At 41.6% G+C, this 12015-nt stretch overlaps 1 protein-coding gene across 1 annotated transcript; it reads right to left on the minus strand.

The window, feature by feature from the left end:
• Positions 1-335: 335 nt before the first annotated feature.
• Positions 336-8949, minus strand: atxn1l (ataxin 1-like). Its single transcript, XM_074618015.1, has 3 exons — positions 8819-8949; positions 4212-5411; positions 336-2729 (listed from the first exon to the last, which is right to left on the minus strand). Exons 2-3 carry the CDS (start codon positions 5286-5288, stop codon positions 1269-1271), a joined length of 2538 nt encoding a protein of 845 aa, XP_074474116.1. The 5' UTR covers positions 5289-5411; positions 8819-8949; the 3' UTR covers positions 336-1268.
• Positions 8950-12015: the final 3066 nt, after the last annotated feature.

Raw genomic sequence — 12015 nt, forward strand, 5'->3', positions numbered from 1 at the left:
GAGAACACCTCGTCACTGACTCACCCGCACGCAGGGTTTCTCTCTACAAGGCAAACTTCCAGTCTTCTAGGACTAAAGTGGCCTGCAGCCAGTGATGTGACAAGGTAATGTCTCATTCCCACAGGTGGCTTTGGTGATGACCAGCCAGTGCCTCCTCCGTTAATTACGCCCGTTTAAAATTGCATTTAAGGTCACCGGTCTGGTCGGGAAAGCTTTGAGGTATAGTGAGGAGGAGGAGGGAGGGTGTCGCTCAGGATGAGAAGTGATTCTCTAAAGGAGAAAAAGTTAAGTGATGGATATTCTCACTGATGATACTGGAATGCAAGATATCTCTAGTCATTAGAGAGCAAAGCATTAATCCAATCTGTGGCATTTATGCAAACACACTCACACGTTAGGACCCTCAGCCTACACCAGAGGGCATGAGCTGAATTCGTTTTTTTGAGTGGAAACTGATTGCTGAACAGACACACTGATTGACTTATCACTATTTCGATTGTAAGACAAGCGGGACGTGCCACACTTGGCCTGAGAGGGGACCCCGTTCTTTACAGACCGACCTCCTGAAAAGGAAGGAGGGGGGTAGGAGGGGGGAGTATCTCTGCTGACAGCAGAGGTTTTAGACTCCTGCCGGAGAAGCATAATGTAACATACACTGACAGTTAGCGTCAACAGTGCCAACATCACCGCAGGAGCTGCTGATGTCAGCAACTCCGCTCTTTTTTTGGGTAAACGCTTTTGAAGGAAACAGGATCTTAGGAATGGAGGAGATAGAAGATCACTGGCTGGGATCTTTTAAATGCATCAGAACCTGCAGAGTTGGTAGCTTCACCGTGCTACAAACACATTCTTCATAGTCCTTCCAAGGAGACGGTTTGGTCAAAAAGGAAGCAAGAGTGTTCTGAATGCGATGGTAACCTCCAAGCATGGGTATGAGGAAGTGGCGACAAAGGAGGGAGGGAGGAAGAGAAATGCAGTGTGCAAGGACTATGGTAGGCATTTCATCCGCTACATACTTTCTACTCGGCTTGTAATGTCCCCGTCAGACCTCAGCTGGCTGGGAAACCACAGGCTCGTATCCTTTGGCTGAGTGACAACCGAACCAAACCAGAACTCGCCAGATAGATCTTGTATTTTTGTATATTTTAGGTGTGCAAAATCTCAAACATTCTGAGGCTACATTCGCACTCTTTTTTTCCTCTTTCTCTCCTTGTCAGACTCATTCTTACTCATGGCAGTCTCTTCTATATTTGCTACCAAATGTGATGCTACTTCCCTGCATTAGAGCGCCCCTCAATGGACAGTTTGACCTCCTGGGGGATGAAAGAGGGCCTTGTGTGGCCGGAGGTGCTTATTTGAGGGCGTGGCCCATCGTCTCCCTTCATATTGCATCTTTGGAGGCCAGGTGAAGACCAGCGCCTCTGAGAAGCACCTAGAGCAGCCTGCATTGCTCCCATCCCTGCCCCTGCAAAAGCAGAGCTCTCTGTGTGCAAGTGGTAACTGCTCTGGCTCCTTGGATGCTCTGCTGAGGTCCTACTGGTTCTGATGGGCGACTCAGAGTGCCCAACAACCCCAAAATGTGTGGCTTCCTCCTTATCGACTGCATTTTCCCCATCCCTCTGTCTTTCTCTGTGGATGCGGTCTAGCCTGAAATGAGACGGAGGCCGTGACTGCTGAGGGGCAGGAGGCCCCATGAGCTGGTGACCAGGTCCTGATGTAGCGTTGGTTTTGCTCAAAGTCCTGGACAGGTTCTGCTGTTGTTGTTGTTGCTGTTGTGAATGATGGTGCTGTGGTTGTTTCTGCTGCTGTGCCTGAAGCTGCTGCTGCAGGGTGATGGACACACACACGTCTCCTACTTGCAGATGATGGCAGGCCAAGCCGTAGAGCTGGGCGGTGCGCTCGGGGCTGCAGGACGACCAGCCTTGCCCGAACACAAAAAAAGGGTGCTCCGGGGGAACATCGATGGTCACTTTGCTCTGCTGCTCCCCCACAGTAAAGTGAAGCGACACAAGACCTGGCCTCTGTTGGCTGGCACGGATGTCCACCACCATGCTGGAGTCAATCTTAAGCCCCCCACTCACCTCGGCGCTCCTCACAAAGTCCTGAGTCTGCAGGTCCTCCACACGCTTCAGTTCCCCAGTAGCCAGCTGGATAATGGCTCCCTTCATGAAGTGTGACGGGTTGGAGGGAGCCGAGGAAGGAGCGAGGCTCGAAGCTAAGGCCTGCGTCACATCTGCTGTAGGCTGGACAGGAGGCTGATGGGGGACCTGATGGGGGAGCTGCTGCTGAGCTGCGGTCGGATCCGCCCTTTCAAGGAGGCACACTCTGGCTGAAGAATCAGAGGCTTTAAAGCTTGGGTTAAGGGAGGCCATGGTGGTAGAGGCATGGCTGGCTGAGGCATCATTAACCTGCCCTGGGTAGTGTTGCTGTGGTGGTTGGGGGTGATGCTGCAGGTGATACTCCAAGGGAATAAGAACTGGTTGCCCGTTGGCAAGCATGACAGCATGGCCTGGTTGTCCTGATTGCTGCTGGAGACCGGTCAGTCTGGGATCAGTGTAACTCGCAGCCTGGGCCGTGTACGCAGTCCGTCCGGAAATTACACCTGTGCTCTCTCCGTGGACATCTCTGGCTCTCTGGGCACCCTGAGAGAGATTCAAGGGAGCAAAGGAGACCTCTTTCCGCACTCCACCTTGGCTAGAGGAAACAAAACGACCAACCACCTGCTGCACCTGGAAGTTAATAAAAGGAATGAAGTGTTAGTCAGACAACTTTTAGAAACACACATAATTCAAAAATGACTTGTGACACAACTTCCAACGAGACATCAATTTCCCACAAGAGCAGCCTGAATTACAGCATGTAAGTGTGAAATATCTGTGTGTATCAGTAAATAAATAAAATAAACATTTTAAGCATCTCATCCTTCAAGCCTCAAATTCAATCCAACGCACGCATGACATGCCTGAATATTGCTCTTGACAACAGAAACTTTTTTTTGACTTCTCAATTAGGCGGCCATATGTAAACTATAACGGCCATTTATGGCACATTGTAGCTAAAAATGAAAAATTTCGGTCTTACGAGTTTCCTTATTTTAAAACATTTTCCTAAGATCACAAGAGAATCTGCAGCTACTCACAGCTACTTGCACTGGCCTTTATTTGGTATTGTTAGTGTTTCTCCCTTGGTTGATTCAAATAAGAAATTAGCCGTTGATTATGCCAGCCAGAACAAACCAAGAGGACTGAAACTATTTTACTTATTTAGGAATCAACGTTCTTCCTTCACAAAAGAGGTACTTGGGGCTTCACTGAGCATCTCCGTGCAACCACAAATAATACAGCTTTGGCACAAAGTGGCAAATGTGGTTGTGAGAGATTGCCCAATTACCTACAGACCCACAGCACACGATAAAGGAAGGAAGCGGAGTCTAAAATTAACACGTGCGATAGAGTCCCACAAATACTGAGGTAAGAAGGTGTACAGTTAAGACATTGACATACTCTAGACTTAATAATAATGTAGGCTACTGAAATGTCTATACAAAATAAACTTAGATTATTATAACATTGAAAAATTGTTATTTTTTATTATGTTAGATATTTTAATCCTTGATCAACATGATGATTGTTTCCTTTTGGTCATGCTGCTGCTTGCCGTGTTGAATGATGATAATGATTTTCTGACAATTAACACTTCCTTTTCATTCACATGCTCACACTTGAAAACTTTTAAGAAAGCAAACTAATAAATGAACAAGTAATCTTGTTTTTTCTATCTGAAATTTATTAATTTTAGTGTACACTTCCAACACAAAATTATTCACATAATATGAGTTGCAATATGTAATAACATCATACACATGCAATGATTGAAAATGAGCAGGGAGAAGGAAAATCTTATATTACCTGCCCTCTGTGTATTTCATTTTTTCCCTGTTTTTTGGGGTTACATTTTTCCTCATCCGCTTTGAGGGTCATAAAGGACAGAGGGAGTCGTATGCTGTACAGATTGTAAAGCCTCCTGAGGCTTTATAAATTAAATTGATTAGATTAGACTATTTAGAAGTGTTAATCAGGTTATTCTTATTCCCTTACCATGTAAAATGGTTTTGCATTTGCATGATTCTATCACTGTTTTACTGCTAAAAGTTGGGAATAGAGATAAACAGAAGTCAAAAGTCACATTAGGAGGAAGTCAGTGTGTCTTACCTCGAGGTCGCTGTCTGGAGTGCTGCACTGGCCCGGTGAGCTCCTCTCCTCCAGCCTTCGGTTCAGCAGGCCTCTGTCTTGGCTGTACTCCTGGGCAACAGAGTTGGATGCTACCTGCAGCAGACGTGCATTTCTGGCAGTGTAGGCCGAGTCGAGTACGACCACCCTAGTTCCCTGCTCTTTATCGCCTCCATTCATCTCTGGTTCATTCTCCTGCTGGGCACCGTGGGGGTCTCTGGTGGCAGTGGCAGCCCTGGCGCCCTGGGAGTGATAGAAGACCGGCAACCCTCGAGAGTCGAGCTCTGTCGCGGGCAGGACTCCTAGGGTACCAAGGTGCTGCTGGGCAGCTTGCTCTGAAGGCAGCATCAGCGGGACACCGCTGATTCTGCCTTTGGCAAAGGTATGAGCAGCTACCTGGGCCTGGGGAGGTGGGGAAACAACCCCTTCCTGTATGACAGATGGATAGGGAACAAGGTGGGACACAGCATGGGACTGAGGAATGGTGCCTGAGGGAGAGATTAATGAACCCGGGACAAAGCCAGGGGGTAGAGCGTAAGGTACCGCTGCATAAGGGGAACTAACAAACTGGAGAGAGGAATGAGGGATCTGGGCGTAACCAAGAGGAGGATAGGAAAGGCCTGGATGCTGCAGGAGAGAAGAGTGTACAGTGTAGGCTGGAGAGATGTGGCTTAACACTGGGTGAAGACTGGTAGGTGAGTAGGTAACAGATGGAAGAGCCACTTTGTAGAGCATACTGTACTGGTCAACTGGCACTGCTGGTATGCCCTCAGGATTATCCACTCCATAATGAAGACCTGGCTGAGCTCGCAGCCACTCTCCAGATGGGGTCCCTCCCTGAGTGTCACAGTTGGCTGCAGAGTTCTGGATGGAAACCACTTCATCTTCTCCAACACCACCACCAGCACTACTGCCACCTCCACTTCCGCCACCGCCACCACCCCCTCCTGCAGCCCCAACTCCTCCTCCTGTCCCTCCAGCTCCACTGTTGTTACTAACTAGGAGGTCCCTCTTCTTAGGAGGCAGGCACTCCTGGTTGCGCTCCTGACCTTGTTTCATTGCAATCCTCTGACCCTAGCGAGTGGCTTTACTGTACTGCACAGGAACTGAAACTTGCAAGCCAGTCAGCCCGCACAGGAACCAGTTGTGAAATCACCTGGCTGACCTTGTCTGCCAATTCACCTGGAACAAAGAACAAAAAACAAAAGGATCTATAAGTACAATTCAAATCTTTTCCCAGGTTACATACTGCCTCATCACATCGGCGTTAAAATGATTGATATACATGTCAAATTAGATGAAAAAATATAACCATCTTTAGCTTCAGGATGGAAAGCACAAGGGCTGCAACTAACGATTATTTTCATGGTCGATTAATCTGTTGATTATTTTATCGATTAGTTGTTTGGTCTATAAAATGTCAGAAAATGGTGAAAAATGTTGATCAGTGTTTCCCAAAACCGAAGATGACGTCCTCAAATGTCTTGTTTTGTCCACAACTCAAAGATATTCAGTTTACTGGCATAGAGGAGAAAAGAAACCGGAAAATATTCACGTACTGTTATAGTATCATAAAAGACGCCCATCAGACCTGTTTCCCACCCCAAATTCACACACCTTGATCCCTTTATCCAGTTGTTCCCGTCTATTTGGGAGGTGGAAAAACCCTCTTATTCCACACTGACAGTATCATATATTCTGTATCTGTTTGACCACATCTTCTCTGAAGAAACACAAGAACAGTTTCTTCCACACGCCGTCACTCTGATGTACACTTAAATCAGTCATAAACTGTCAAAAACACCCAAATATTCACTGCTGCTGTTATAGACTATTACTTTACAGTCTTTAATGCCCATTTTTGTATATGTACATATCATCTGTCACTGTCAATATATATCCTACTCACTGTACATACAGTATATAGACATCTCCAAACAATCTTCCAGTCCATGTATATCCATTCAGTATTTATTTCTTTGCTAGTCCTGTCTACTTTTTACCTTCATTTGTCCAGCTTTCTTGTCCTTGTTCCTAGCTGTTGTTTATATTTCTGTGTAATTACATGGCAAATCAATCTGATTCTGAAGCTGTATAATGCTTACATAATATAATAAAGTTTTAATTAGTGAAACAATCCCAAAGGTTTTTGGCTGTACCATTCCATCAAAGGGACATTTTCTAAATGTCTTAAGCATGATTTACACTGAATTCAACAATAAAAATAAGAATATTCAGACACATTTGGTATCTTTGGAGTCTTAACTAGGCTTTGGCTTGGGTGGAGAGCACGAGTTTAAATGACTCACCCACCGGAGGTTCAAATACAATTTGCAATGGCGACAAGCGCATGTCTCCTTTTCCTTATGCAATGTAAGAAGCTAAGATGTGGTTCATCATGATCTGAGAGGGATGTAATTCCAGTGAAAAACGTACACCCAGGAAATAAGTAGGTACAAGTAACTGCATGTTAGTTACACTGAACTCACACACATGTAGATCTACAAATACTGCACCCTACAACAAGCTCGCAAAATAATGTCTGACCACTGACACCATTACCTCTCAGTTTGCTGTAATTAAATTGATTCTATTCTAACATAAAAATGACAAACATGCTCCAGTACAGCTGTGACTGGTCCACTAAGTCTTGGCAACCTTTTTAAATATTTAATTTTTTTACTACAGAGATCAGAATCTGAATCAGGTTTATTTCGCCAAGTATATACATACATGGAATTTGACTCTGTTTTTTATCCAGCTCTCCCAATGTAATCACACAGAATAGAAATAACAGAATAAAAGAATACAATAAGAAAAATAAAATGTCTATATACAAGTCAAGTGTTCGGGAGTTGTAAACAATATAAATAGTGCAAAGAAATAAATACCGGATGGATATACGTGGACTGGATTATTATGTACAGCATGTAGACCACAAACGCACCAAAAAACTGACAAGAACTGCACTTTACTGTACACCAGTGGTCTATCAGTACTATTCGGGTGTAATTCATACTGTGCAATATCATTTTCCACTTGTGCAATTTTGTTAATAGTCTGTTTATTGTCAATACTGTATATACTGCTCCTTTTTTTATACTTCCTTCTATTTAAATGGTTCATATTTTATTACACTTTGTTTAGCTCTTTTTTACTGTGTTAGCTGATGCATCTTGTTTTTTGTACTATCCCCTTTGCTGCTGTACACTGCACATTTCCCCACTGCAGGACTAATAAAGGAATATCTTATCTTACATGTGGAGATGTCTATATACTGTATGTACACTGAGTAGGATTTATATTTACAGTGACAGGTATGTACATATTACAATATGTACATAACGTGGCAGATGATATGTGCAGATTACAGAAAAATGTGCATTAGACTGTAGATTAAAATCTAAAAATGTGCATTAAAGACTGTAGATTATAATCTAAAATGTGCAAAAATGTGCATTAAAGACTGCAAGAATTATAATCTATGGGAGCAGCAGTAGATATTTCGTGTTACAGGGTTACTGACAGTGTTTGACTGATTAAGTCTTCATCAGAGTGATGGCCTGTGGATAGAAACTGTTCTTGTGAGAGTTAAAGGTCCCATATCGTGCACATTTTCAGGTTCATACTTGTATTATGTGTTTCTACTAGAACATGTTTACATGCTGTAATGTTCAAAAAACACTTTATTTTCCTCATCCGGTCTGCTTGAATATACCTGTATTCACCCTCTGTCTGAAACGCTCCGTTTTAGTGCATTTCAACGGAATTGCATTGCTAGGCAACAGTTTGAGTCCATGTTAACTTCCTGTCAGCTGATGTTATTAACATACACTGCAACAGGAAACAAACTGGGACACATTTAGACATGAACACCTCACTTTTTACAATATGGGACCTTTAAGGTTGTGGTGTAAAGTCCCACCTGATTCAACAGAAGTAAACAGAAACATGCGTAATTAATCTTGAATTAAGTTCTTGGGCTCGATCCAAGAAGCAGGTTTACTCATTTATCACACATTGTACTTGTTTTACATCAGTCATCATGATTCACACTCAGCTGGGTTCCTGGTTTCACTAAAGCACAGTTGTCCAGAAAACTCAGTCAACCTGCTTCCTGAAACAAACCCCTCAACAGCACCACTAAGACATATACACCTCTGCTTTATAAACGTAGTCACCAGAGAGTTTTCTCCCCCAGGTTAACCTCCCACACCTCACCTCTCAGTCACTGTGTTTACCGTTAGCCAGCTAGCTCAGTGGCTGACTTGGCTGAAGTTACCTAGCAACCTGGAGTCGTCATGTTCTCCGTTAACACAATAAAGAGACAACATGGCACTTCTTACACTAACACTACACGCTAGAAGAGGAGTTAAAATGATAGGTAATGTTACATGAAGCAGAGTAGTTATCAGTGTAATGTCTCCCAGAGGTTCCGGCTAGTTAGCTTCACGGCTAACAGAAGCTAACAGAAGCTAACAGCTAGCTACATGAACTGCCTGACTCACACTCTGCTCACAACCAGCCTGGCAATGAGCACAATGCCTGTAAGAGGTGTCGCTGCTGTGTGTCGGTGTGTGTGGACGTACCTCCAAATGTCATCGCGAACAGGCTTTTCTTTATAAAACAAAGTTGATATGTGCGGAGGGACAAGTGGAGAAATCAAGGCTAAGAGGAGTCAGCCCATCTCGAAGGCCAGCAGAGGCGCGCTCCAATGACGTCACTGAGTTTATTACATTTCCTGTTTTTTTCCCCTCATGTACAAATACATGGCACGTACACTGAGAAGACAGATACATATGGTTTCACTTCACCTTTTCGTTGTCCTACCAACATCCAACTACAATGACACATGTAATACTATATATATATATATATATATATATATATATATATATATATATATATATATATATATATATATATATATATATATACTCTCTCTCTCTCTATATATATATATATAATACTATATATATATATATATATAAAATACTATCTCTCTCTCTCTCTCTATATATATATATATATATAATACTCTCTCTATATATATATCTGCTCTCATGTAATTGCTTATCCCCATGTTGTCCATGTATCTGTTTTTATGTTTTTTCATTTTTTCCCACTCATGTTGTTTGAAGAAGTCTTTATAGATATTTAAATCAATATCCTCCTCACAAACACTAACCATGCAACACACACGCACACGTCTTTTTTGATATATTTACTGTATTGTTATTATTATATATTATATTGTCCTAATTGTTTTGTTATCACTATTATGTAGTCATATTATTTCTTTATATTAATCTTGTCTCTAGTTGGAGGCTTCAGATAAGCCCAGTGTTTTTTTTTGCCTCTTCCTGCACTGTATATTATTAATTTATTTTTTTGTTATGTTGTATAGTCTTAAATTGTGCAAAACAAATAAACAAATAAGCTCTCGATGTCATTATAACAGAAACTCACAGGTCATGTGCTTTTATGGCAGAAAGATAGTAAAAAAAAAAAAAATTCAAATCAAAGAACTGCTCATGCCCAGATTACACAAAATGCAAAATTAAAAGAAAGAGAACAGAGTTCGTTAAATGCATCTAATGTACATTGTGAGATTTTGTACAGTAGGGGGAGCTGGAGCCATATGCACTGAAGAGATTTCATTATATGACAGTGTTTTTTATACACCTTCTTCTGTGAATTTGTTTGAAAAACACAAAACATGACAGGACATTTCTGAAAATCTCTTGCTATTATCAGAGTAATTATGATAGAATCTTGTCCACTGTAGATGTTACCCAGCATTTCAGGTTTGTAGCCAATAAATAGCTGACTACAGACAATGATAGGACACACAAAACCTTGGCTGGATTGAGCTGTTAGGGAGCCAATATTGACCCCAATTTCTATACAGTATTCCTATTGCATGGATTAACATTACCTGCCTTCAAGTTTTCTGTGTCAATTCCTCTGTGGTAGTATGATCAAACATTATTTAGGAATATGCACAATGTGAGTACAACATAAGCTAAAATAACATCTTAAAATTTGATTTTGAATGTACTTGAGTGGTGCAAATTTGCAAGTAATCAAATTGCCAAAAAACAATTGACATGCAGTAAACAAAGGGAGCACTGCACTTTTAACATGGTTAAAAGTGCAGGTGTTGATACAGTAATTGAAAACACCTGGAAAAGGTCATGGTCAGTTCAAGGCCTTTAGGGGCCCTCCTAACAGCAGTAGTTTTCACACGTCATAGCAGGAAAACACAGGTGTAATTAATGACATTAACAATGTTTGCATCCCATTTAGGTGTTCTTGTTCCAGGGCTGTGGTATTGTGCACGGCTGGCTCACTGGAATAGTTTAATGAGACACTACAATGCAACGTAACCATTGTTAATGTTATTCGTATGCTTTTGCTGTTATCATGTATGCAGTGCGGCTCCTTCAGGTGCACTGTGCAGTGTGCTCAGTGCTGTATGCGAAAGACTTCAGTGATGTGAAATCTAAATGGAGGACTTGGTGATTAATTATTATCTTCTAAGTGACAATGTTCTTCAATTCAGCACTGTGATCTTATTTGAATTTTAGGTTGAATTTTGTTTTACTAAATAGATTTGGTTGCATTAACATCCTACAATAATGTTATGCTATTATAAACATAAAGTTCTTATACAACAATAAGGAACTAAATATTATACTTACCCTCTGCACCTGTGTTAAGAACTCTAGTGTCAAATCCATCTCAACTATTCATTAGCCTTAAAGCAGCCCAAAATGTATCTGCAAGGATTCATCCTGCAATATTATGTTCATTCAACTGAGCAAAATGATTCATCTTGCATACAATAGTTTTGTAAAAATTTAAATCACTTACAAACTAACAAAAATACTGTTCACGCAAAGTTTAAAGAGAACGAGCACAGATTTGACTCACTGCTCTTTGCTGTTTTATAAAATTGAACCACCAGTTTGCCATTTAGTTAGAGTTCATAACTACATATCTTCCAGAAAATTGATCTACATAACCTAGTGTCACTATAACACGCTGTATGTGCAGATTCTGATTCAGATCTGTAACTTATGAAGCAGTAGAGCTACTCCTGTATACCAGTTATTGAACAAATAAAGAATGAGGTCTGTAACGTCAGTGTTACAGAGAATATCCAGATATCTGGACACAATTTTGAGTTAATGTGCCCCGATAGTGAGGTCACTGCTCCATTTAAATTTCTCAAATAAGCCTCAATACTGTGCATCTCAAAAATAGATGTACTAATATCGCCACCATTTATTTTCAAACAATCTGAAAATACTTGTATATCTTTTCAGAGCATGTCTGACTAAGGAAGATTTATCTCATCAAGGAAGTGTGGATGACCCTGTGGCTGGGTGGAATGCTCATGCAGGTTTTCTATAATTGCAAATTCATATCCCACCTACTTTACTTGTACAGATGTGCAAATCTTCACAACAATTTCACTTAAAATTGGATCAATAGCTCGAGTGTATAAACAAGCTTGTTGAGCCAAACTACCATGATGTGGAGAAGTGTCATATCCATGGTTCAGTCGACACCAGGGAGGGACTGCTTGTAAGGAACTGAAACATCACCAGTTAGTACATGGGCCAGACCAGATACCATCTGAGTGGGAAAAACCCTTACCTATACAAAATTGTGTTTATGGTTAATATATTCTCCCTCCCTGTCAGTTGTTCACCCCAGAAGATATTGTAATGTATAACACACCAGGAATCTTTGTGAATATGTGAGCTGGGCTGTTTTC

Source organism: Sebastes fasciatus, chromosome 2 (genome assembly GCF_043250625.1).
Source record: "Sebastes fasciatus isolate fSebFas1 chromosome 2, fSebFas1.pri, whole genome shotgun sequence".
Lineage (NCBI taxonomy): Eukaryota > Metazoa > Chordata > Actinopteri > Perciformes > Sebastidae > Sebastes > Sebastes fasciatus.